Genomic DNA, 26,979 nt, shown 5'->3' on the forward strand with positions numbered 1-26,979 from the left:
TAACATAAGGTAAGTTTGCAACTAAAAATGAATTTCCCCACTTTTGATAGGTAAACCACCTCTTTAGGACTGTTTTAACTAACTGATAGTGTTAAATGATGAATTCATTTTAAAAAGAAATCCACCATACTGATCTGTAGGCTATAGAGTTAATATTTAATGCATACTCTAATCCAGGGATCAGGAGGACATAGAACAGGTAAAAAGAATACATTTTTGGGTAGATTTTGATATGCCCACAGCGATTGTAACTCACTGGGAAGAAGCTTGTGGAAAAAGCACTTCAAGAAAAATACTAGCTAACAACAATTCCAAGCTCCTGGTATTTACTGAGTCCTAAATACAGCAGGAGGTAGAAGCTGCCATCTTCCAGAGGTAAGATACTACACAACAGCTGGGTGGCAGCATCTTGCTTTCTTCAGAGGCAGCCTTTCCCAGCTACCACTGAGTTTCTGCTTGTGCACTCAATCTGGAGAAGTGAAATCTTACTGATTTCACTGGATCACCAACCTTAGGCATTTGTCAGCCCCAACTCTGACAAAGGTCAGCAAAGGACTTTGCTACATAAAAAAACCTGTAAAAAAAGTATCTCCAATAAACCCATGTTATCACAACCCAGTAACAAAAAATGTTAAACATGCACAGACCCACGTTAGCTAGGCATCAAGAAAAAAAAAAAAAAAAAAAAGAAAATCGTTAGCTCTTAGTGGGATCCATGAGATGAATAGTACATGTTGTACGCATATACTTCCACATACTGCTTGCCTTTTTTTTTTATTTTAGTTGTATAATTTTGGACTGAAATGAGATATTTTGCTAAAGCATTTTAGGACCCTAAAAACATACACAAATTGTTCTATATTAAAATTTTCTAAAAGGGAACACTCAGAAAATACTTTCACATTTTAAAATATAAGTCACCTTACTTAAAATCCGTAAGATTACATATGCATTTTATTACATCATATTACAACATTTTACATCTGCATTACATTTAGATGTTGAAACTGTGATATCTAAGTGCTATAATCACCACTGATTTTAGAGCACTACTTTTATTTCTAGTGGATTCTAACACATCCAAATAAAAGCTAATTTTAGTTTTTTATTGTAATACATCAAAGGTTCTTTACTTACCAACATGTAGTAATTTCCAATATTGTTTATAGCATTGTAAACTGTTCACTATTGCTCACAATGTGTATTTTTAAAGTTGCTAGTACAGCAAAATCATTTTATACATTGTGTTTTCAGTTATGACAGAATAATATAAAACAAATATAAAAGCATTTAAAAGGAAAGGACACCTTTGCAATATAATTACCTGTATGACATCAGTAACACCAATGAAATTAGTTCCCAGAAGCTTTATGTCTTCCTCCTCACAGTGTACATCTTCTGGAGTCTTACAAAGACAGACTGAAATTGTTAGGTATTTCATATTGCACAGAAAAATGCATTAGCAGAAAAACTTCATAACAAGAATCACCCCTCATTGTCAATAGCATGAATCCAGAAAAAATGCTTTATCCACCTTAAAAGTTAGGAGGAATTCTTTGCATAGCATAAAAAGAAGTTATTAGAACTCTTTCTTGTATGCTGAAAACTGAAACCTGCTGTTTCCAAATCTAATGGAATATTTCACCTTAAGAGTTCTAAGGCAATACCTGTAACTCTCATTAAAAGATCAGTAAGACAAAATATTTTAAAACGTAGCACACCAGAGTCTAGAAGTGTCTTAAGTAATTTACGTATGTGCGATTTTTACAGTGTTATTTAATAATATTATTTTTAAATAATGACCACTGTTTTAGTCTATGGTCTCTGTCTATTTAGTGACTACTTGACCACAGGACTCTGGAGGACCTAACTCCAAGTCAGAATACAGCTAACACACAAGGAAAACAGAAGGTGCAATAACTATACAAAAATAATCACTGCATCACCATGCGCTCACACTGCCCAGCCTGTGCAACAGACAAGACAGAAGTCCACTGGAAGAAACAATAACCTATCCTCTAAACATGTATCGTAGTTTACAACCTCATCATTCAGTATGCAGCAGTTAACCTTTTAGTTGCACAAAAACACTAATTACTGCTTATATTAGATTAAAAAAACTTCCGAAAGTTAATATGGAAAGAGAATAGAGTAGACCGGCCAGCTCCACACACACCAAGCTACCAGTGAACAGGCTACACATACATGGCACTAACCACTCAAGTACAGCTAAGGAGCAGACAGACAAATGAAGAACACCCTTAGTCTTCATGTCAGAACACTGAGGCCAGTATAAATAACACAGACATGGGCCAATACGGGATTACAACCCTTAACAGGACAGAGAAACACCATTTTTCTTAGGGTTTTACTATAGTGATTATTTAATCTTGGAAGAACAGTGTCTTGCTGCAATTTTTCATTTTCTTAAACAAACACCATGTACTTTAAGTTATTCAGAATAATTACTCCATTTTTCCTAGAACTAATTTCTCTATCTAAAACAAGGTAATGACGTAACTTTGTAATCATTCAACGTATTTTCTTTTTTAACAAATTTGAATTCACAGACATTTACAACAATCAATACCTGTATTACAGCATTGACAGGAGGAAGTACAGGTTCAGAGCTTGGAAGAACGTGGTTTACACTCACACTGTCACTGGAAATACTGTCAATATCTACATTGGGTAACACCTAGAAGAGAAAAAAGCACCGATCTGAAAATCTATGTATTAGCCCAGCTGCTGTCATTGAACTTTAGATTCTTTCTTCCACTTGCTACTGAGCCACTAAATTTCAGTTTCCTCCTTTTCTCATACCTGTATCTGGTAATAACTTGGTTCTGAAAAACAAAGTACCGTAACATACAACACCTAACCCCAGAAATATTGACCTCTTTTTTTGCAGTACCTGATTTTTCCTGTGCTCTAATTTGCTGGCACTTTGTCTTCCATGTGACAAAAGGTGATTATACCCATAACTATTCATATAGCAGATGTGTGTTTGACTTGCAATTCATTTACACTAAGTTGGCCTACAAGCCACTGGGTAGGCTGGTTATTGGTTTCATGTTGTCATACATCCGGCAGGGTAAAATAAAGACATAACTGTATTACAATATAGTTTGTAGTAAAGGCATTTCCATTACAGCATCAAAACACTTTTGGATTTTTTCGTTTGTGGGGTGGTTTTTTTTTGTTTTGTTTTTTTTGTAAGAACAAAGATTTAAATGCTTGCTTAATTCTTCGGGGAAAAAATAATAAAAAAAAAAATCACATTAAACATCTAAGCACTGCATGAAATAACGGCAAAATGCATGTGGGTGGAAAACAGTGATACAGCAAGGGAACAAGCCACATACTCTACCTCTATTTAACTTTGAGTCCCACGAATCATTTGTATCTGAAAGGTGTGTGTAGGAGTGTATATTCTCAACAATTTGAATCCAAAATAATGAACATGTAAGAAACATTAACTTCCTTGACAACAGACTCATGCAAAAAATTAAAAAAACCGCAACCCACTAGGTAAGGACTGCAATAGTACATTAATCAGGAGTGAACTTCTTGGGTTGACTATCATGCTTGAAACAGAAATCTTAAAGGCTAAAGCATTCACCCAGAAAAACTGTCATTTATTTTAATATTTTTATTCAAAGTTTGTTTTGGCTCAAAAATCTCATTTAAAAAAAAGAAAATCTGACATAGAACCATTTTACAAACACCCTGCGTAGGTGACTTACAGAAAAGATAATTTTCTGTTTTGGTTAAATAAAGATAATTGAAATATGAATAAAAATATTAGAATAGCATGACAACTTTCTGTTCCCTCCAGTCTATACGTTTCTAACACTTACTGAAAACCATCCACTGATGTCAAAGTAAGTTACTGAGGGTTAAGAGTGTCTTTAGTTAGCATTTATTAAAATAAACAAACAAATAATCATCACTGTTGACATGTACCTGCACAGACAGTTGAGGTGGATCCTTCTTCTCTGATCTCATCTCTATTACAGCTATGTTTGTTTTTTTTACCTCAACCGGTAGTTTTGGTGGCACTTGAGGAAGAGAGGTTGTAACTGTAACAGGGTGTGGTTTACCTATAATTACTCCAGCAGCCTGCAGTGAGATGTCGCTAATTTGGGTTTGACCTAAGAACAGTTTAAAAATAATATATATATAATAATTAAAGATGTATATATAAATCTCTGAAGTCAGTAAACTAATAAATTAATTAAAATCAAATTCTGGATATCTGTTTTTCACATGAGACAGACTGCGCAATTACAGACCAATTAAAAAGTTCCCTATTAACGCTTCACTAGGTAATTTTAAGGCTTTCCCAGCAGGAACCGTAAACTCAACACTGCCAACTTTTGAAATTATTCGCTTTTCTTGACCACAGTGACACCTACTGCTGAAAAACAGAACAACTACATTGCATTTGCCGTTCAAAACCTATGTGCTTCCCCCTCTCGCATTTTCTTAGCCATATTCAAAATACTATTGCACTTAGTATATCATCCTACAAATTTTTGTTTGAGACACCCTTTCCTTTTAATAATTATATTCTTTAAATGCCAATATAATATTAACCCTTCCCAACACAAGGCCTATGTAAAAGTTCTGTTGAAGGTCCCAAAATACACAGGCCATGACAATGACCTTAGTGTTTGGCACAATCCTACGGAAGTTGTTAGGCTGAAGTCATCACAAATGTTGAATTCAAGGGCCAATGATTCAGTTCCTGCTTACATGGATACCAAACTTAAAGTCAGAACAAAAACCCTAGAAATGTAAAGTGTACCACAGACAGCATGTACAGCTAAGCAAACAGTTGCTCTCAGGGTGTCACCAGACATCCAGCATGAAGAATAAGGAGAACCAGAACATTTTATACTGTTCCCCCATTAGATTTCCCACAAGAAAGGCAGCTGCAAATCTCATGGGCCAGGACAGATCACTGACTTAAGATGTAAGCTGTATTTCCATGAATTAGCAGGTGTTATCTTTCACACATCCTTCTACAGGTTATTTGCTCCTACCTAGTGGAATAGCCATAGGAATTAGATGACCTTCAAGTGGACCACAGACAGCAGGCACATCTCTACTTGGACTAAAGAGATACTGATTTTCTTGGGCAAGTGCGTATAAAGGATGACGTTTCCCAGGGCTGGTTACCACCTTCTGTGTGCGAGAACAAGTCTGTGTTCTTGCTGACTTTACCTTTGTACCTGAAACAAAAGCAGATAAACTGCATGTCATCAAGACATAAACATACCCAGTAACATCACATACACTCCTAATTTAAGCCCTTCTACTGAAACAATTACAAATTTTTGCTGTAGGATGGAGGGAATGAGGGAGGGAGACAGGAAGGGCAGAATCTAAAAGTGCTATGTTTGCTGTCGATATTGAGGCATCTATGAAGTAATTAAAATTACAATTTTTCAGCATCTGAATCTAGCAAATAAAGGCACAGAAACACGAAGAAAAGGACACAAGGATGGCAGTAGGTTGGAATGAAACGTGTGATTTATCAGCTAAGAAGAAAACCATGATCAAGGTTTGAAATACAGCATTAGAACTAATACCCTTAAGTCTTGACTTGCAACATCAAGGAGGCACTGACTTTTTGGTCCAATTTTGAAAATGTATTGTTAAATAGCTAACCTGAAATAATTTGTATGTAACAATGGCTAAGCGTACAGCAGAGGAGAACGTTTATTGTAATATTGCATTTCTCGCTATACAGTAACGCAAGGTCTTATTCAACCTATATTCTTTGCAAACAATGGGTATTATTAGGGAAATTATTAACTTTAATCTAAATAGATAAAAACATCCACAAAAAAGGAATCAACAATCATGAATCAAATAGAAGTGCTTCTACTGCTATTTTGTAGGCATTAAGAAAATGAACCTGGAAAGAATCACATTGGTAACCAACTCCTTATCGTCACTACAGCTGAAAAACATTATCTTACTCCTCTGATGTTTCTAATCATCACCCTTCCTGTATTAATGGCCAGTTAACACATGGCAACATTTCTGTTCACATTTAGTAGCTTCCTAATTAATTGAAGAATAAAAGTCAACAATTATAAAATTTAGGGATAATAAAGATTGAGAATGTGACTTTTAATAACTGCAGACAAGCAAGACAATCCACTCAAGAGGTGGTATTTTTGTACGTACAAATTACGGGTTATAAGCCTGGAACCAAGAACAGCAAGTCATAACTCTTCAATGAGAAAATATAGGTCAGAAAGAAGTGTCTCCAAAAAAGGACTCAAGGTCATGCTGGATAAGGAACGCAATGACAAATCACAATACAATGCTGTGGTCAATGGGATAAATGTAATTAATGTCTCAACAGGATGTCAGTGAGATGGAGCAGAAGACTACTTCCATATATGATAATACCACATTCACTACTAATTCTGTACCTCTGTAAATACTAAAATAGATTGGACATTAAAAAACCTCTCATTTTTTAAGGAAAATCACCTGGAAACTGAAGTAGCTATAAACCGAAGCCAAAAACTCACTATAACTCAGATAATAAATTTGAAGTGTCCCATTTACTTTTGCACTATAAAGGTATCTAGCCCTGGGAAGAAGTAATTAAGGGCAGAATTTCTGTTGTCTTTAAATGATGAGCATGTGCCTTTCTGCAAAGATAGGTTAGCCAGAAAAATTGTTCTTTAGTGAAAGAAGAGTTACTGGACTCAGCAACATAAATAGATACAGTTCAGTGGCTTGTGATTTAGAAGAGGTCACATACCACATGATCTAACAGTCCCCCCTGGCCTTGAACTTTTGAGTAAAAGCAGAAATTGGCAACATATCTGTAATACCGCCAACTTGTAAAAACAAGGTTCTCGCAGTAAGAATGATTAAGTACTGTATACACACAGCACCTCATTTTAATTGCTTTCAACTTTTCATTTCCCCCTGAAAAGTTTATTTGCACTGGGCAGAAACTAGACATTTAATTAAACTTAGCTTTAAAAAACTTGTGTTTTACATATATTTATCAGTTCAAATTATGCAAGAAAGCAACTCCAACTTTTTTTTTTTTTAAGAAATGCTCTCTTACTCATAAAAGTGTTGGATTTTTTTTTCTAACTTCCCAGAAGAAACCAACCATTAGTCACTACAGTTTATTTGCAAAGAAAACTGTTGAGAAAGTTATAAAATGACTGAAAAGAGACTCTCCAGATGGCCATTTCAGTCTTAAATAAACATCCTTATTCTAACACTAATTTAAAACAAGCTCAGTGGACTGCTCTAACAAAATAGAGTCATTTAATAAGTCTGGATTTTCCAGCCAATCAACCCAAGGCCAACGACTTCCAATAATTTTTAAGCCTTTATCACCTGGTACATCAAGGCCAGAAAGGGAATCTGTGGGTGCAGATCTGTGAAGGAAAGAACTAACCATACCTAATACAAGCAAGATTTCTTTCTTTTCTTTGAAAAAAAAGAAGTAGTACTCCTTCAACTTTGTTTCATTTTTATGAAACTCCTACTACAGAGCAGTACAGATCTGTTTCTAATTTTATTATTTATACTTCCCTGCCATAAACAGCATCTTTCAGAATAGCAGCCCTCAAAAACATTTAACTATTTTGTCTTCATAAGGCAAACAAACACGAAGTATTACTTTTCCATTTTATTGGCAAGATGTAGGAAAGCACAAAAAATAAGCAGCTTGACCAACTGTTTTAAAAGAAGAGTCAAAGACAAGTAATGGCAGTATCAAACAAAGGCTGACCTCAGTCTAAAGCCATTAAAACCAGAGAACTTGGAAATAGGACACATTCATTGGAGTGCTATTCTTTTAAGTGACAGGCAAAAAAAATCCGTATTCTTCCTTTCTTCCCTTAGATAAGAATACAAGGGGGTGTCTTATTTTATTTACTGTCATGACAGAAACAAAACCGTAACTTTCTGTAACTGCAGTCTGATGTGAAATCGAGAAACAAATTTTATGGCGGCTTTATTATTGCAAACACACATGTTGCTGTACTGCTGTAGTATGACTTAATGACTTGGAAGAGAATCACTTTGGGTAAAGGCTATCCAGAGTTCATTCTGTTTTCAAGCAAATAGCTTTTAAACTGCATTTGTCACATGCAGGAGTTCTGAAGGCAGCATGGATCCTGCACACAGTTTTCTCCTTCATTTCTCTTTGCCTCCAACAAAAAAATGAGCTAAACCAAAGGAGCAGCTTATTACAACTGCATGCAACCTCTACCTTTACATTTCACTGACACTACTGAATTAAACATGTTACCGGTAGAAAACTGGGAGGCAGGGGGGCACTTTTTCTGCCTCATTACAAGGTATTATTTCTGGAATGATGAAATTGGCCTCCCTGAAAAGGTTGTGACCTTCTATAAAGGACAAGAGCCCAATAAATATAGAAGAAAAATGTAATTTAGGACTCAGCAAAAGCAGAACTGCTGATTAAATATTTTTAAATTGTCTGTTCTCAGTCCAAATCTTAGCGGTCACTGTATCACTGTTATTGCTACAGTAAGTGCTTATTAGCACAAATTTTATTCAAAAAAATCCATATAGAATAAACTACATTATCGGTGTGCAGCATAGCCAGTAGTCAAAGAGAATGATGCTGGTCCTTCAAATGATAATACCAGCATTTTTCACCAAAAAAAAAAAAAAAAAGGCAGAAGTGTTTCAAAAGAGGACAAATAAAATATATAAGCAACAAGACCAGCAGTTTTTATATATCAAGTCCTCACCTTTTGAAAAATCTTAAAGATTTTTGCCAAGACTATAACCCACATTTTCCAGGAGGGTTATGAGAATTGCAAATACTTTCTACCAATAACACTTTTTCTTCATGGATCACAACTGGGCTCCAGCGCACAGGTAAGAAAAGTGCCAGGAAATTGTATAAAGACTACGCTAAGCTTAACAATAGATTCTTGTACTATTTTGAGGATTCGCCACTAGGGATGTACATCATAACGTCAAAACCAACATAAATCAAAACCCAGCAGTGCTTGTCTTCAGAGACACATATATGTTTTATATGACACATGTCAAAGACCTAAAAACATGGTCTCATCAAGTGACTGCCTTCTCATGTTAATCTCATATTTCATACAGAATATAATACTTTGACAGTTATAAAAACCTGGACACCATTTTTTAACCATGACAGTTAAGATTGCATCGAGTCTATTTTCTCTGCATAGGTAACAACAGCATAAGTGCAAGAAGCGTAGAGGGAAGCCAAATAATATTTTTCCATTGATGCTCATCCTATTAACTTGATTGTGCCCACTATCACATTAACTGCATTTACACTTAACACACTCTTTCTCTCCATCATTATCTTTTATAATGTAATTTGCTCACTCTCTCCTGCAGTGAGAAGATGATACACATTAGTTTTTCTAACATATCAGTTAATGATCAATCTTTGTTTCTGTATTAAGAATCAGTTAAGTTTTGAAAAGATAACTAGGAAATAAAAGAGATCCAATTAAAATATTACTTTCTACTAACTCAAGATAAAGTTCATCTACACTTACCTATGTCAGATAACTTATAGTTTCACTTTATTATTTTCACACACTTTTAATAGGCTTGAGAATTAGACTTTTCTGATCCTAACACTCTGCCTATAAAACTAATGAATGGAATTCATTATTAATCAACTAATGACCTTTATCAAGCAATTAAAAAACCTTAACAAGCTTGTACAAGAGAGTTATACTTTGCTTCTAACCAACAAAAGAAGTTACTTGCATTAACCAATGCTTCAGATTAACATGTTTTTCAATATTTTCAAGTTAATGGATGTCCTCTTCACACCTATAAATTTAAATTTTCATATTTCAATTCATGTATTAAAAGTGGGAAATGGAATATCAGACTTCCTTAATTTTTCAAATCTCAGTGAATTTCTTAATTCTGAATGAATCAATCACTTAAGGGACATGACTGGATAAACCTGACACGAAGAATACATCTTTCAGCAACCTTTATCACAAGCTGAGTTAGTTTGTCAACACACTCAGCTTTCAGGTGCTTGCATCATTACTTCTAGCAATTAAGCTGTTTAAGACTTGGGCAAAAATAAATATATACTAATATGTTTATTAAATTTAGAAGTAAGTATTAATTTTACAACCTAAAATAAGTGAGACACACACTAAGCAAATCTGAAAACCTACTGGTATTTTTTAGTTTTGAAAGAGCATCTTTTAGATTAGAATAGTTCAGTTGGAAGGGACCTACAATGATCATCTAGTCAAGTCACCTGACCAATTCAGGCCTGACCAATCATTAAAGCATGGTATGAAAGACAGTTTGCAAATGCCTCTTAAATGCTGGCAAGCGTGGGGCTCTCTAGGAAACCTACTGCAGTTGCTAAAACTTTAAATTGAAGAGCAGGGGAACTACAATTAGTTTAATTTATACAAGGAATTCCTAACATAAAATCTGGGAAAGAACACCTTGTTCACGTGAAAGAAGTACTTACCTCTAACACACTCTATCACCTTGGGTCTTTGAAGTTTAGATTTAGGAGAGGGATAGTTGAATCTTAGATATGGTGCTTTTTTAAGCGTGCTACGATGTCCCTGGTAAACTGGCTTCCCATAAACTTGACATAGATAGTCTTCGTTTTGTATCACTGCACTTCCATTCACAAGTCCCTGACACACACACAGAAAAAAAAGGAAAAAAAGAGTAGTTTACAATTCTTCATGTATGACAGTTGACAGTCCGCCCCCCTCCCCCCAAAATCATTTACAATTCTTCATGTTTGAAAATTTGAACACATCAGTAGTGTTGCAAAAGTCTAGAGGAAAAAAGTACAGAGTTCTGCAACAAACAGTATAAATTGCAAGCACACATGAAAACTTATGCATACAAAATACATACAAGAAACTTACTAACAGCTGAATAAAATAGCAGCTGCTAGGTAAGACAAATTGATAACATGACAATGAATTCTACATTGTTATACACACTCAGCTTAGGCTTCTACAGCACATGAAAACAAGGACAATTCTGACAACAGAAGTCCACAGGATGGGGCTATCGCTTTCATTTAAAATTATTACAGTTACACATACAAACAATTTTTCACATCAATACTGCAATCTAAAGCATAGCAGTCATTAGCAGAAAATAAACCAATTACTTGGGAACTCACAGCTGCCCTTTTTTCTTTCCTCTGCAAACTTTCAGAAGAAAAGTAAGTTCTAAACCTCTGTTTGCTCATGCTATCTTCTGCTTGCTTCTGCAATGGCTTAGCTGCAGATAAAGGATTCTTTGTCGAGCATCCTTGGATTTTCTGAGTTTTTGCTTTAATTTCTTTATTGGTCTTCATAGCCTTCATGTTCTGGGCTTTCTTGATCCATGGGACCTTTTGATCATATTTCACTTGTTCCAAATCACTTCTTGTCATTTCAGCCTGAAGATAAAACATAAACGTAATAAAAGGAGATTTTATCTTCAAGGCTATCAGAAGAGTGTGTGGATAACTTTGAAGTTCTGAGAAATGGCCTGTTTTTCATGTTAGCCAGCAACTGTGACCAGTGATTTTCATTAAGCAATGAAAGTTTAAAAACAGAGGTAAAAATTTTATGATAGCCTAGTACATGTTAGTAATAATAAGCAATTTTCTCATGTTCTCAAGTTGTGAGTGATTCATGTTTAACTGTTGACATAAGAGAACAATGTAAGCTGGAAAAATATAATGCAAAAACCTGAACTCATTTTTTTTCCAACCATACCTGGATTTCTACACTGATTGCCTTAATCCACTCATCCACAGTCTTTCTGATACGAATCTCTTCCAATGCATCTCTGAAATAGAAGAAGCAGCTATTTCAGGTCAGTGCTTCTTAAATTGCACAGATTTGATCCTGGGAAAGTAGTGACCTATAAACATCTATAAAAAATGAAGCCCAGAACACAGACACAGTAAGATTATATACCCCTACAGTCTCCAAAAGGCACTAAGCATACGCTATCCAAGTTATCCAAATCTAAATCTGTTACTACATAATGCCACCTGCAAACCACAGCCCCTGTTTGTATATGTTATAATTATTACATATATCTATGAATAAGTGGCAGCCATTTTGATAAGTTCCCATTTTGATAAAAACCTGCAGAAAAAAAAGGCAGCAAAAAACATTCCAACTCAAATGACAAAAAACAGACGACAAGAATTACTACTTCCTCTAAAAGAGGATAGCAGCTATCATGACTGAAAAAAATATTTACCTGAGAGAATAGTTACCTTCCTCAGGAAAACACAAGGAGCATTTTAATAGGAAAACTTTCATTATGATTCAAGCAGGAGTATTTAACTGTCATAGCTTCAGTTGGGATGGAGTTAACTTTTTTTATTAGCAGCTGGTAAAGTGCTATGTTTTGGATTTGGGATGAGAAATACTTTAGATAGCACACAGGTGGTTTCTGTTGTTGCTAAGTTCAAGGCCTTTTCTGCTCCTGACACCACCCTGCCAGCAAGCAGACTGGGAGGGCACAGAAGTTGGGAGGAGACACAGCAGGGACAGCTGATGCCAACTGACTAAAGGGATATTCCATACCCTGTGACACCATGCTCCGTATATAAAGCTGGGGGAACAAGGAAGAAGGGAGGTTTGGAGTTATGGCATTTGTCTTCCCAAGTAACTGTGATGCCCTGCGTTCTTGGAGATGGGTGAACGCCTGCCTGCCGATGGGAAGCAGTGAATGAATTCCTTGTTTTGCTTTGCTTGCATGTGTGGCTTTTCCCCTACCTATTAAACTGTCTTTATCTCAACCCATGAGGTTTTTTCCCCCCCTCACTTTTACTCTTCTGATTCTCTCCCCCAGTCAGACTGAGGGGAAGCAAGTGAATGGCTGCATGGTTCTAGCTACCAGCTGGGGTTAAACCATAACATTAACTCAACTAATTAAGCAAAAGTTCAAAAGTTGATTAGCTGCTGTAGGATGACTAATTCTGTAACATTTACAGGTTAATGAAGCCTCTTCTGTTTAGAATTATGGAATTACTGCTTAATATTCTTATTAAGGCCAAGTTTGTCTATAAAAAGCTAAATGCCCCTTTGTCATGACCGCAGAGCAGTTTGTCCAGATGATAGTCTCAGAATTCAAATTTAAGTCCTAGAGCATTGATCGTACTAAGTAGTAACAGGTATCCATCAAAACATTCAATTCACATCAGGATGGTCAAAAAACATTTGACATTCAACAGAATCATCTCATGATTGCAAAGAAGAATCAATAAATACTTTTTCCAGGGAGCTGAACTAGTTCTTCAATGCACAGAATTTAAAAAAATTGAAAGAAAGTTGATAAAAGGTGAGCACATACAATGAGTAGACGCACAAAGTACTGAATAATAGGGTCTAACCTGTTTGTAGTCAAGGCGTTAATGAAAGTATACATGGCATCCCCATCTTTTGCACGAATAACAGCTTCCAAATTTTCTTCAAGAACTTTTTTATTGTTTTGAACTCCTCTCAAAATCCTTTCAGCATCCCTCAGTACAGATTTTGGCACTTTAACATTTTGAAGGATAGATGGTTTATTGAGCTGATGATGTTCAGGAAGACTAGAGGCAACAGCAGGTTTTTTTGACTAAAATTAAAACAGAACCACTAGCTTTTAACCAGAGACTATAATTTCAATTTTCTACACACTGATCAGAATTCCAATTAATGTATTATCAAATCAATGCCCATCACATGAAATACCATTCATGTGTACTATCATCAACTTCAATTACTCAAGAACATTCAGTATGTTGCAAATATATTTAAAAGTTAAGAAAATAGAAAGACATCCAAAAGCTCCCAAATGCTAAGTAACATCATGTATTAGAAGCAATGCTAATGATACAAATAAGCCTGTGAAAAAAATGGCCATTAAACACAATAAGTAGGTATTACGTGTGAATCTCTCCATGTAACAGTATTTAAGTGTAATTAAAACCATAATAAAAACCAAAGTCCTCTAAATATATGCACTTATCAAAGCAACCTGTCTAGTTGAAGATATCCCTGCTCATTGCAGGGGAGGTTGGACTAGATGACCTTTAAAGGTCCCTTCCAACCCACACTATTCTATAATTCTATGATTTGGCATCAACCTATCCCAAGAAACACCAGGCAATATATGTAAATTTTAACAATAACAAAATTAACCCCTCAACAGCACCATGATCCTCTCCCACTTTTGCTCATTTTTACTTTTTATAAGGAACAATGAAGTAACTATTAGCCTTTAACTTTGCAGAACCCTTTTACAGAGATAAAAATCGAGCATATATTAGCTGCTAAATAGCAAAGGAAGGGACAAGTACATGGGAAACAAGGAGCCATACAGCTATAGTTCTTACATTCATTCTCAAACTCCCGATGAAACAGTTTCAAACCCAAAGAGAGCGCTTCATTTTCCAGAAAGAAAAAAAAATAATATTTATAAGTGATAAAAATATGTAAAGAAAAACCCCAAAATAAAAACAAAAAATCCAAACTTGAGTAGACTCTGAAAGCATTAACTGAATGAAGAGAAAAAAATCTCAGATCAAAAAATCAGTTTTGGCTTTAATGCTACTCTCTTATCAAATCAAAATTAAACAAAAGTTTATGTTCTATCAGGTGTACTGCCAAAGCACAATGGACATAACAAAACTGAAATCAACACACTGATGCCATGATTTTAGTTTTGTCTGGTGAGAAAAGAACAATATACCAAATTATTTAGCAATTTTATACAGATTTTCATTTTAAAATGAAACTTTTTGACAAATACTACCTCAGTAAGAAAGGTGAAATGTGTGAGAAAATGTAAGCACTACAGATACATGTTCCACCACAACATGTGGGCTTGCCAATTAGACTCAGGTCATGAAATGGTAATTGCATTAGCAGTCCACACCACACCCATTTGAAGGCAGCAGCTTTCTGCCAGACATTTGTATTATTCCCTCAAGATAGCTTACTAAGATCGAGTAAGACAAGTCAAACAAGTGAAATCTTAATGTAATCTGTACATAATAGCAACTTTTTCAAAAAAATACACATATGCAATAGTTATTGTAATATCATCTCATTGCAAGCATATTCAAAACTGTTTCAGTATCACAGTATTTAAAAAAAATATTTAAAAATTCAAGGTTTACCTTAATAATATCATTCATGTCTGATTTCCACAAATTTGCTTCCTAAAAAGACAGAAGACAAGCTGTTAAAACTTATTTAAAGTCAAGGTAAAATCTAGAGTAGATATTTGATCAATTTAAATGAGCACAATGAATTCCTTATGAACTACTAAATCTCACTGCACACTTCTTTTGGATTAGAGCACCACCTTCTGTTCCATCTCAACCTATCTCAGTTAATTCAGGCCTTTCATTTGCTTGTATGACAAAAGCTAGTGGTCATTTATCCCAAGCATTTACTTTCTCACTCTACTTAACTCCCAATAACGAGAAGTCAATAGTGAAGTATCTAATTGACTCAACTCCACATTTGCTGAAGTCATCATCCCTGTCTTCCTATTCTTTTTCATAAGAAAGAAGGTATTTGAATCCATTTACGTTGACTACGTCTTTCTCACCTGCCATTCCTCCTCCCATCCCATCCTGTTCTGTGCTACCTATATTAAGGTACATTATTCAATGTAAGTTTTTAGCAATAGTGGTAGGCAAGTATTCACATTATAAACAGGGCACGTGACATCGGTTCTCTTACTAGTAAGAAGAGTTGAATGTACAGTCCACTAATATCTTACAAAATCTACAAAACAATGATTCAGCTATAACAGATGAAGCTATGTTTTCTAAAGATACAGTAACAAATAGCTGGCATATAATACACAGTATTTTTAGGGAAATACACTAGCTGAAACCTTCAACCACAGAAACAAAACAATAGAATCAAATCTGTTACATCCCAAGATAATTCACATATCTGTGGGTATTCAAGCCTGTCTTTCCCACAGCTTACATTTACAAGAACCGAGTGGACCACAGACGACAGGCTAAATGATCAGGTATAACCTGGTTCCATGTGGAAGCAAGGTAACAAATAGATAAAAGCCTCAATTTTCAAAAGCCAGACATGTTACATGTTGCCAGCACAGAACCATTCTAGTACCAAAGGTACAAAATCATTAGCATGAGAAACAATACAATGATGTATGCCAAGCAGTTCTTTGGAAGCAGCACTCTCTACAAAAAGAAATGGCAAAATGAGAAAGGAAGTAGCTTAAGTCATCTCTAAAGATGACTGCAAATAAATAGAACACTGTTCTTTCCCAAATGTGGATGTTACACCAGCTCTGTAGCTCTACTTCCACAGAAAGAGAGTACGCAGAAAACAGATACTGAAAATATCTGGAACCTTAAAACAAATAAATAAAACCCCCTTTTTTTAATAACCTGTTTTACATTTGGTAGAATGGCAGTAAAAGCCTATACAGTCTAGTCCATTGCATACTCATTAAGACATTACTCAGGCTCAAAGCCCTTACACACACAAAGACTGCAACGTTTCAAGTAATTGTAAAAAGACTGGCATTTGTTTAGAAAGGCAGACGCAAGAGCAATACTTCTATTGATACCAGACCTCTAAGTTTTTCTCTACATCTTTTATTCCCCTTATTCAAAGTCTTGGTCATTCTGATAACATGGACTTTACCTGTAGCATGTCACGCATTTCTCTTCTCAACTGGCCAAGATCTTGAAGTAAATCATCAGCTTTTTTCATTGTTTTCTCAATTGAATTGCAATTTTGGAAGGAGCTTTCAAAAGCAGGGAATGAGTCTGTATGCAAAGCAGCATGCCTAATGGGAGAAACACTCCTAATAAGTCTCACGGTTTCTCATGTGGCCCAAGAAAGAAACCAACTTTGAAACTGAGCATGAATTTAAAGTGCAAGAATACGCAACCTTATATAAAGTGGAATTCGCTTCTTCACCTAAGGTTAAAGACAGGTTGTTGGGTTTTCTCTGTGTACCATTTAACACCTTGAACTTGTATTTTGAACAGTGGAACTACATTTAAAATTCAGCAACATTTAAATATTGGATACCTTTCCATTTGAAGCAATTAATATTTTTTTCTATACCATCATAAATAAGAGAGTATCTACGTAGCTGTTTCTCATTGTATTAATGAAATTATGACATCAACCTATTGCCAGGGGAAAGTATGTTTCAGACTGGATTGCTAAAAAAATTTTCTAACTCACTCTAAAGCTTAGAAACTGGTAGGCTGATGCTGCTCCTTCCTAACAAAGTGTTCTCATACAGCTCCCATAAGCAGGCAGCTTGAAGTCTCACTGACAAGGGCAGTTCCTCTCAAACACAATGCCTGTACAGCTGGCTCCCTGGCACTACTCCACAAGCTGCTGCAATAGAAGAAATACACTCAGAAGACAGAAAAGCACTCCAAGTAACACCCACCGACTTCCAAGAAAGGCGTTATGAACTATCCTTAGCAACGAGCTTTCATCTACCTTCAGTATGACAGAAATGCAAAAGTAGACTAGAAGTACCAGTGCTCCAGGGTTTTACTTCAAGCGCAGCTTTGTCAGACTCAGGGGCCATACCAGTGACTCTATTACACCATCAGTATCTAATACATCTTTTTTGATTTCATTCAAACAAATGAAAAATCTTTCTCAATTTTGGATTGTTACATCTATTTACCTGTCTCTCTCAGAATGCCACCTCATTTTATTAGTGTTTAATGTTGCCTTCTCAGAAAACTCATTTTGCCTCAGTGGCATTTCTTGAGAATTCAGAATATGCTCAAGAAATCTCCCTTCACCTAAGGCAGAAAAAAAAGAAAGTTACATTCACTGTTAAGTTTGTTCAATATATGTAATACTTTCTTTTCCTTTCCAGATATTTCACCATTATATAATAATCACCAAGGATAGTAATAAAAATTTTTTAATTTTAAAATACAGATTTACTACAGATAAGACAAGTCACAAAACCACTCACACTAATCTATGACTGCTTCACAAAGTCAGAAAACAGGTAAATGAAACTGACAGCAAATAACTGAGTCACAGAGGAACATTCTATCCATAATGTCACAGATTTCTTCTTCTTCCTTTATCTCATTTCATTTATTCCTACACTCACAGAACAACAGGAATACGTGACAGTTTTGTGAAAAAGAGATAGAAGCAGCAGTCTGACAAGGATATGACAAAGACACAAACAGGCATTTTGTCCGTTGTAGAGTACAATGGCTGGATCTTTTAAATGTTCTTCCTCAGTCTTGTATCCTCAAGCAATTCTGAATACAACCAGCTAAAAAGGATGCTTTATTTTTTTATGAAATCTTCAAAACTGAATTTCACACCACTAAACTCCTCAGAAGCAGTAAAAGAAAATTTCTTCCTTTGCTTTACAAATGCTATTTTCATTACGATGGCCTACAGACCCCATGAATGCATGTTTTCATGAAAAGAAAAAATCATTCAGCCAATGATAATGACTAAGTTATTAAATAGATCCTGAGCTTTTCATTATTCTATATAATCTTCCTTAAACCTGACAATGAACAGTCATTCACTTTTTCATCTGAGAAAACATTTGAGCTAGCAATCACGTTGAGATGCTATAGGTTAGATCAGTACTGTGATTAAGTCTTTAGTCAGTTAAGACTAAGTAACTTATCCACAAAATTAACCCTTCCCAGAAATACTTTCAAATACCCAGAATATATGTATTTAAGTGCCAGCAACCCAACAGCTCAGATTAAGGTGAAGACCACACAAAGTAAACCTCAGGCCATACTATTCATGCCAGTGGAGGACAGGAGTGTCTTACTCACAGTACCTTCGTGTGTGGATTTGGGAATATTTTCCTTTTCTGTAACAGGGTTCTCTTTCTTTGAGATTTTCACATTTTTTGATACAGGTTCTGGAGCATATCTCCGAGGAACTGGTGTCTTTAGAGGAGATTTTTGTGTATGAATGCCACAACTTTGAAATTGGCTTGAATATGCTTCAGGGAAAAAGAATATTAATGTTATTTAAATGTTAATAATTTTCTTCATAGGAAAACAAATCTAGAAAAAAACAACATACCAACATGCCAGCATTATGAATTTTTCACAAAAATGCAAAACATTACAGAACTAGTTAAAAAGTAAATAGGAGAAAGTTTCATATTTGCAAGTACTATTGTAAAGGGATCAAAAAAACCCCCCAACCATAGCATGAGTTAGTTCTTTACAAGCTTCCACACAGATTATTTCTCAGTAAGATTATTTTAGGCTAAGTCTAGGCCTCTCTTGGTGCGTACTAAGCCATTAGTAAATGCCAGATTCTCACTTTAATTTAAACTGGAACATTTTCAGAATAACTGGTATATGTTATACAGTATATTAGGCAATAAAAATTAATTATACATAAGAAACGTTTACTACTTATTACTGATGTGATGTACAATCCAATATTAACGGAAACAAAATTAATGCAAAACTAACACTAAAAGTAAGACACTAAGAATTTTTCTTTACCTTGGGCACATGGACCACTGATAGGAAATAAAGCGCCCTGGCATGAAGACACTCCATTAGTAAGCAATTGCTGTTCCGGCTTCTCAGACTGTTTTGTCATGAGACTGGAGGAAGGTAGGTGAATTTGCTGTAAGCCACCCATGTTGACTGCAGAGCTAATGAGATGAGACTAAAAGACAAAATTGCAAAATATTTCTGATATATGCACCAGATTCCCCAGGTATAACCTGAAGCATGAATATTTGCCTTGTAATCATATTAAACAGATTTTGACATGCTATTTGACAGAGAAGCCATTTACAACACCTTGGAACACAGACGTGCTTGGATATTATTCTGCCTTTCAAAAAATCATGGAGGACTCCACAAAGAAACAGTTTGTAACTGTTCTTAGATGTTTAGTCTGACTGGATACTTATTTAATGAAGTTTTTTCAATAACAAACCTCTAAACAATTTTAGTGGGAATGAGAACATTTCACAATTTTTGCATTTACTTGCCACAGACAAAAATTACAGGGGGGGGAAGGGGAGCAGATATCTGGGACAGAACCAGAAAAAAAACTTCTTCCGAAAAGCTCTAAGCTCATGTGTTGGCCACCGGATCTTTCTTTCAATACTAAGATATAATCCAAATTATTATAACATTAACACTGAGATACAGAAGAAGTGATTAAGCTAAAGCTTCTGCATTGTTACCTGAATATTTATTTGTTGCTCATGTAATTTTTCCAGATGTTGAATCTGTTGTACCATGAAAGCATTCATTTGTTTTGCAAGCTCACTGACTCCTTCGTGACAGTGGGGCTTCTCATGTTGAGTCTTTGTATTTGTTTGCTGTTCAGCAACACGCTGTAATTGTCTGTCTGTCTCCTGTAGTTTATGAAGTAATGTTGAAACTGAGTTAACTTTTGCTTCCAATTCATTTTGAACCTGGGAGGGGAAAAAAAAAAAAAGGAAAAGATACCCTTACTGAAAAAAAAAAAAAAGGTGCACGCATGTGGCCTTTCAGTACTTAAAGGGGGCTTATAAGAAAGATGGGGACAAACTTTTTAGCAAGGCCTGTAGGGATAGGACAAGGGATAATGGTTTTAAACTAAAAGAGGGTAGATTTAGACTACAGGGAAGATTTTTTTATTTTAGGTTTTTTTTTGAAAGGAGGGTGGTGAAACACTGCAACAGGTTGCCTAGAGAGGTGGTAGATGCCCCATTGCTGGAAACATTCAAGGTCAGGTTGGATGGGGTCTCTGAAAAACCTGATCTAGTTGAAAGTGTCCCTACTTATTGAAGGGCAGTGGGAGTAGATGACCTTTAAAGGTCCCTTCCAACCCAAACTATTCTGATTCCACAAAGAGAACAAGACATCCTTCCCATCATCATGGAATGATTTGCTCCCCAAGAGAAGCAAATGAAATCCTAGTTAGCCCTAACATCTGGTGGTTTACCAATACTATGAAATTACCCTAAAAGATAAATCAAATGGTCTCTGTCCATTTGCCCATTCAGCCAAAGCCAAATTAGCACTCTCTGGTATATTGGTCAGTAAGTCTGAGATTACTAACACACAAAAATCAGTAATCAGACACATTCAGTCTCTCCGGCTCTAATATCAACAATTTCAGGTGTGCTTAAAACACTTACTATTTTAAGTGTCAAAGAACTAGTATTACCACAAGCTATTTACTCACTTTAAGAAGTGGAGCTGTAGTAGCAATTGCAGCAGCAGTTGCTGCTGCGATGGTTGTTGCACAATCAACTTCCCTGTATGCTCCCCTGGTGTCATGACCAACATTTTCCTTTTTTTCTGTGGAGGCATTTCCTAAGAGCTGTACCTTCACCTCCTTAAGTACAGGAGTATTTTGAGTTCTATAAAAATAAAAAAGTGGCTGTAAATGACATAGTTTTCTCCATATCCCCTCCAAGCAAATGATTTCCGACATGCAGCATTGATATCACTACTTATATAAGCATTTCTCCTTGAAGCTCTTGACACTTAAGAAATAATTTTATTCTCAACTTTTAGCATGACATGAGAAATCTCAGGATTGTGTTACAGATTCTAATATAACAGGCATTTCCCTGTGATGACTACAACCACAACAAAGAATATGTTTACAGGTTGTATTTTGCAGAGTTCAAGGTACTAGTAGCAAACTCCAACTAAATTTCTGATCTTGAAGATTCCATCCTATGAATAAACAGTATATGTTCTTATCTGTCTTTAAAAATATTATATTGTTTTGACACAAAATGAATTCTCTATCAGAGCAGATCTTGCCTGACTCTTGTTTCATGAAATCATTAATTCAAATAGTCTAAAGGCATTACCAAAAATATGCAAAATAACCAAGACACTCCAGTGAGCTCCGAGTAACAAAAACTGAAAACACCTTCACAGACAGAACAAGAATACTAACAGAGAACAATAAAGAACACTTTTTCCTTACTTGCTATGCATTTTGGCAGAAACTGAAGAAGTAGTATAGTAGTATATCTGTGCAGAAACAGAACAGCTGAGACACAAACAACACCACATACTTACTTTTGTTTTAATGCTGCTCTCAAAGCCTCTTTCTGGCCAGTAGCATATTGAGAAATAAAAACATCATCTGTGGGGAAGGATATAAAATATACTTTGTCAAGTTAACTGACACAAAATTTTAGAGGTAGACACAAAGCATTATTTCAACAACATGTACAATTTTGATGCGAATAATCCATTGCCTGCACACACCACATTATCTATTGCAATAACAAATAGTTTCCCTTCACTAAGTAGCAGACTTCAATCACGATGAGAGTAAGAGTAGGCTTCATTTAACATAACATTATACAGTACTGAATGTTAGTATCAAAATCTATTTTGGTATGCTGTGAAAATGACAACACCTTACCTTCATAAAAAGTGGGGGAAAATGCCATATACAAGGTAACTTGAGCTCAGACAACCCATTCAATAAATTCTAACTTGAAAGAAAAATAATTTAAAAAGATAGAACTGTGATATGAATATGTCCCCACAGACATCATAATTACAACAAATCTTCTTCATAGCTTTTAATTATACTAAAAGGATTGTAGGCTCTCCTTCATCCACTGTTTGCTGGGCAGAGGTAACAACCCAAGATGTCGCAGGTTCAGTGTTTCTCTACTGCTAATTACACACAGCTAGTACACACATGTTGATAAATAAGCTAGCTACTGCCTCTGTAGGCACAAAAGAGGAAACTAAGTACTGCTTTTTGGCCTTAAATAGGGGTATTGATTTGTGTTTCTTTCCTCTACACAGCCACAGATATCCAAGAAACCTGCAGAAGCGTATTTTCTTCAAAAAGTCTTCATTTCCCCAAATCTGTCTGAAACTGACTGGCAGATTCACAAGGAAAAGGCATTGACAATGGGATTTCTTCGATTTTATATATATACTTTTTATGTTGTAGCTTGCTTGCAGAAAAATATGTATTTGTAGTACAACTACTCACAACAGGAAAATGCATCCAAACAATGTGCATCCCTCCCCAATCCTCCATCTAAACAAGGTGTGTCCCCCCTAAATTCTCTATTCATAGACATGAATAGTTCCATTTGCAAAAGGAAATCTCAGCATTCTCATGCACTGGTAGAAGCCCTCCCAGCTAATTACAAAAGCTATATAAGCTAGTGTAATGCCAGCAAGACTGAAGTAAAATTTGCAAAATTTAAGAATGCAAATTACAATTATCATTGTATCAGAAACCTTTGAATATTTTTACTCAAAAGCTTCTATATTGAAGAAAAATACCTAAAACGAAACCTCCCTTTAATCAGTTTTCTTACAAAAAAAGGGGTTGTAGCAGTGCATCGATGTGTCTTACCTTTAGGTCTTCTACTATCTTCCAGTAGCAGTGAAGGATCTTGTACTTCAGCTTCTCTAGGAGAATCCTTCAAAACAAGAAGAGCCAAAAAGCATACATCAAAGCTTCTGGTATCCATATCCAAAATTTTAGAAGCAGATGGAATTGCTGAATACACAAATGTAAGCATCTCCACACGCTAACACAAGGTCTTGGAATAAAACATGGTAAGACTTCTATCACAGAATCATCTGGACTTTGTAGTCAAGAACTCACATGACATTTTAGGGACAAAAAAAACTAGAAACACAATTCAAATTAAGAGTAAGTATTTTAAGTGCTGATAAGGATATTCTCATTTATGGCCAAAGAACTAATACTGAAACTACATGTTTAAGTTTATAAAGGTTGCTAATCTCAAACAATTCAGGATTGTTTGTACACATAGAATTCAGCACACATAACACTGTAGAACTGAAGTCACGGAGCTGAATTTTCTTTAAGTGCAATTCACAAATAATCAAAGTCTGTGAGGAGTCATAAAGGCAATATAAAAACCTCTTAACTTTATTTGATGGTGGAACACTCCACCATAATTCTGAGACTTTTGTTCAGCTCACTACATCTACTTAGAGCCATGCAGAGACTTTGCTGCAATCCTTTCACAGCATAGGTTAATTTTAGCCTCATACATGCTCACCACAGTATGGATGCCCTATAGACAAGTCTCCACTGTATGGAAGATACAACAAACAAATCACAAGCAAATAATCCTTTTAATTGTAAGTATTAAAGAGTTCCACATAAAATAATGTCAATTTCATTATCAATGATATGAAGAAGAAAAAATCTACACAAAGTTTTAGGGTTTTTAAGCAAATATTGTGCCATGTGTAACCGCTTTTTCAAAGGAAGAATTACACTAAAACTTAAAACCAAATCTCAGTGTTAATTACGCAGCATTACAGTAAATAAAGCCCCTCCAAACACTTAGCATGTCACATTAGCAGCAACTCAAAGAGGAAAGCAGCTGCACAGTTATGGTGCAGAAGCCGAGCCAAAGATTTGCTATGCTTTTACAGAAGCTACAACTTTTTGAGAAAAATGATGTTCTCTTAGTTCAGGATTGCAGGAAATAACAATAACGTTTCGTACCATTTGTGATAAAAACATGGGTTCTGTAGGATTTTCTACTGAAGGCAGACGTTCTGGACCTCCTTTAGTACTCAGAACTCCTAAAATAAAAGCAGTTTTACTGTGGTTATAATGATTTGTTATACATTTTCAGTATACCTTGACAAAGCCAAATCCCAATCTTTCTTCTGCCTGTATCTTTGAATATCTAAACATAATGACTTTCATAACACAAATGACCACAGTCATCAAGCTGAAGCTTACAAACGTTAATGAATTCTGTGGGCCTGGATTATAGTCTTGCTTTACAATATGTGAGAAAGTCTCTGCAAAACAGAGCATTAAAAAAATCAACAATGTCTATCTCAAATTCAAGTCTAAAGATCATAGGAATATAGGAAGTGACTTGTCTAGAGAGACAATTATAATTATATGATAACATACCTTACAGAAGAAGGACACTGAGGACAGTACACATTTTAATTGTGTCAGAGACCAATATGTCTTCCTAACACTATAAAAATAACATCTTTTGAAGCTGTTTGAACCTTGACACCAAAAAGACTAAAATCCCTTCCCCAAACTTCAACGACTGTAATTGATATGCATTTTAAAGAAAGAAAATGAATATTCTGTCTGACTAGATAAGTAGCACAGATTGTGTCAGTTCTGAATTTAAAGAGCACATGGTACATCACCACAGTTCCATTCTATTAAAAAAAAGAAAATTTATAATTATTTACTTATTACTACAAATATATTTTTTAAAACATTACAGAAAAGCATGTAATTAGTTGTTTTTTCATATTGTTTACTCATGTATGTAAGCTTCATTGGTACAGGCAGTTGACCAGTGTATGTTGTTTGTGTCAAGCAGGTGGGGTTTAGGAAGGGTAGGGCTCATTTGCCTTCCAAGATCACAAGGGAATAAAAAGAATTTTAACAAGTTACATTTAAAGTTATCATAGTTAGCAGGGAAGTTTGTTTTTTCTTAAGAGTTTTTTTGAATAGTTGTTTAACTGACCAGCTCTGAAAATCATATTGTTCCATAAAACCTGCAAAAAATCTGCAAATAAAGACGACTAGAGCTGAATGACTTTCTCATAATGTCTATTTCCAACATCTATTACATTTCAAATGTCCAATAAACATTTCTTTAAAAAGACAAGCTTGTACAGCTATAGCTTGAGCATCTACTAGCCCCAGCTCTCCAGAAAAAAATCACCTTTAAAGAAGCAGAGAAAGAGAAGTGTTTAAAACACTTCTGATCTCTCTTCCAGTATAAACCTAAAAAATTCCATGAAAACACAAAGAAGGTCCAAATATTGGGACTACTCAGAGCTGTCTGTCGGTAGGAGCAATGTTCTGTTAGGCACAGATCTGCTTGCTGCTATACTTTGGGCATAAAATTGAAGAGATACATACAGTGCCTGAAAAGATGAGCCACAGCCTGCAATAAAAACCGTGACAGAAAGGCATGAACCTTATTAACATTCTTCTTTAGACCCCTGCATACATACACTGTTTTATCCTCTGATGCTGCCTAAAACCTTCCTGCCTAGTGTATTTGTGAAATGGCAGGGTGACAGCAATGATTTTTATGATAAAGATGATAATTGCCTAAATTAATTGGATTAGGAATCTGGAGTCAAGACTGCAGTTCTGTTAACAGGAGCTCTGCCTGACCACCTCACCCTGCACAAGTCGCTTCTCACGCGCGAAACAGTTTGTTAAAACAAACAAACGCACGCAACTTTTAAAAGAGTGTTATCTGCAGCACTAGAATGCAAAAATTCCTTGATTATAAACGTACTACACGACTGAAAACACTACACAGCGTTTTTACCTCAAACCTAAGCTGAACACTCACGGTGAATCACGCACCTGGTGCCGCGCTGCGGGGGGTGCCGTGGGTTACTCCCCCACACGGAGCCCCGTTCACTAACAAGGCTGGAGGAACGCAGCCTGTGCCGCCTCCAGCCGAAGCCGCATCGGCTGCCTGGCGGGGAGAATCCGCTTCACGAAGCTTCTTGACAGCTATCGTTACTTTTTTCATACGGTCACCAGCTCCCGTCGCAGCATCAGGGGGCTTCTCCCTATGGACACCAGTGGAGCGAATGAGCACGTCGCCCGCCGTGAGACTGGCCAAGGAGTCCTGGCTGAGGCTGGAGTTGCTTTCCTCTTCCATGAGGATCTCGTCACGCAGCTCTGACAGGGAATCCAAACGCAGCACCCTAACAAAGAAGGCGTCCCTGCGGGTCGGGCGCTACGGAGGCAGCCGCCCCCACTACTGCCCCGTTGCCTGCCCCCCGCGCAGGGAGAACAACCTGAAGGCTGCGGGGAACGGTACCCGCCGCGGCCTGGGCACGCCTGGCCTCCACAGCGGCCTGACAGACAGAGAGACCCGCCACCTGCCCGCGCCGGAAGCACCCGCTACTGTGGCAACGGCGCCCGGCCC

General features: G+C 36.1%; 1 protein-coding gene across 1 annotated transcript in view; it reads right to left on the reverse strand.

Annotated features, from left to right (window-relative positions):
• KIAA0586 (KIAA0586 ortholog) overlaps positions 1 to 24,560 on the reverse strand; it is a 74,630-nt gene extending 50,070 nt beyond the window's left edge. The window contains exons 1-18 of the mRNA XM_009885588.1: positions 24,543 to 24,560; positions 23,409 to 23,475; positions 22,097 to 22,163; positions 21,243 to 21,420; positions 20,254 to 20,487; positions 19,556 to 19,724; positions 18,871 to 19,038; positions 17,725 to 17,845; positions 16,713 to 16,857; positions 15,194 to 15,235; positions 13,421 to 13,647; positions 11,787 to 11,859; positions 11,204 to 11,464; positions 10,526 to 10,700; positions 5,049 to 5,237; positions 3,967 to 4,154; positions 2,591 to 2,698; positions 1,325 to 1,405 (exon numbers count right to left, since the gene is read on the reverse strand). Of these exons, the coding sequence (XP_009883890.1) occupies positions 1,325 to 1,405; positions 2,591 to 2,698; positions 3,967 to 4,154; positions 5,049 to 5,237; positions 10,526 to 10,700; positions 11,204 to 11,464; positions 11,787 to 11,859; positions 13,421 to 13,647; positions 15,194 to 15,235; positions 16,713 to 16,857; positions 17,725 to 17,845; positions 18,871 to 19,038; positions 19,556 to 19,724; positions 20,254 to 20,487; positions 21,243 to 21,420; positions 22,097 to 22,163; positions 23,409 to 23,475; positions 24,543 to 24,560 (2,511 nt within the window). The remainder of the gene's footprint in view (positions 1 to 1,324; positions 1,406 to 2,590; positions 2,699 to 3,966; positions 4,155 to 5,048; positions 5,238 to 10,525; positions 10,701 to 11,203; positions 11,465 to 11,786; positions 11,860 to 13,420; positions 13,648 to 15,193; positions 15,236 to 16,712; positions 16,858 to 17,724; positions 17,846 to 18,870; positions 19,039 to 19,555; positions 19,725 to 20,253; positions 20,488 to 21,242; positions 21,421 to 22,096; positions 22,164 to 23,408; positions 23,476 to 24,542) is intronic.
• Positions 24,561 to 26,979: the final 2,419 nt, after the last annotated feature.

The sequence above is a fragment of the Charadrius vociferus genome, unplaced genomic scaffold (genome assembly GCF_000708025.1).
Source record: "Charadrius vociferus isolate BGI_N301 unplaced genomic scaffold, ASM70802v2 scaffold355, whole genome shotgun sequence".
Lineage (NCBI taxonomy): Eukaryota > Metazoa > Chordata > Aves > Charadriiformes > Charadriidae > Charadrius > Charadrius vociferus.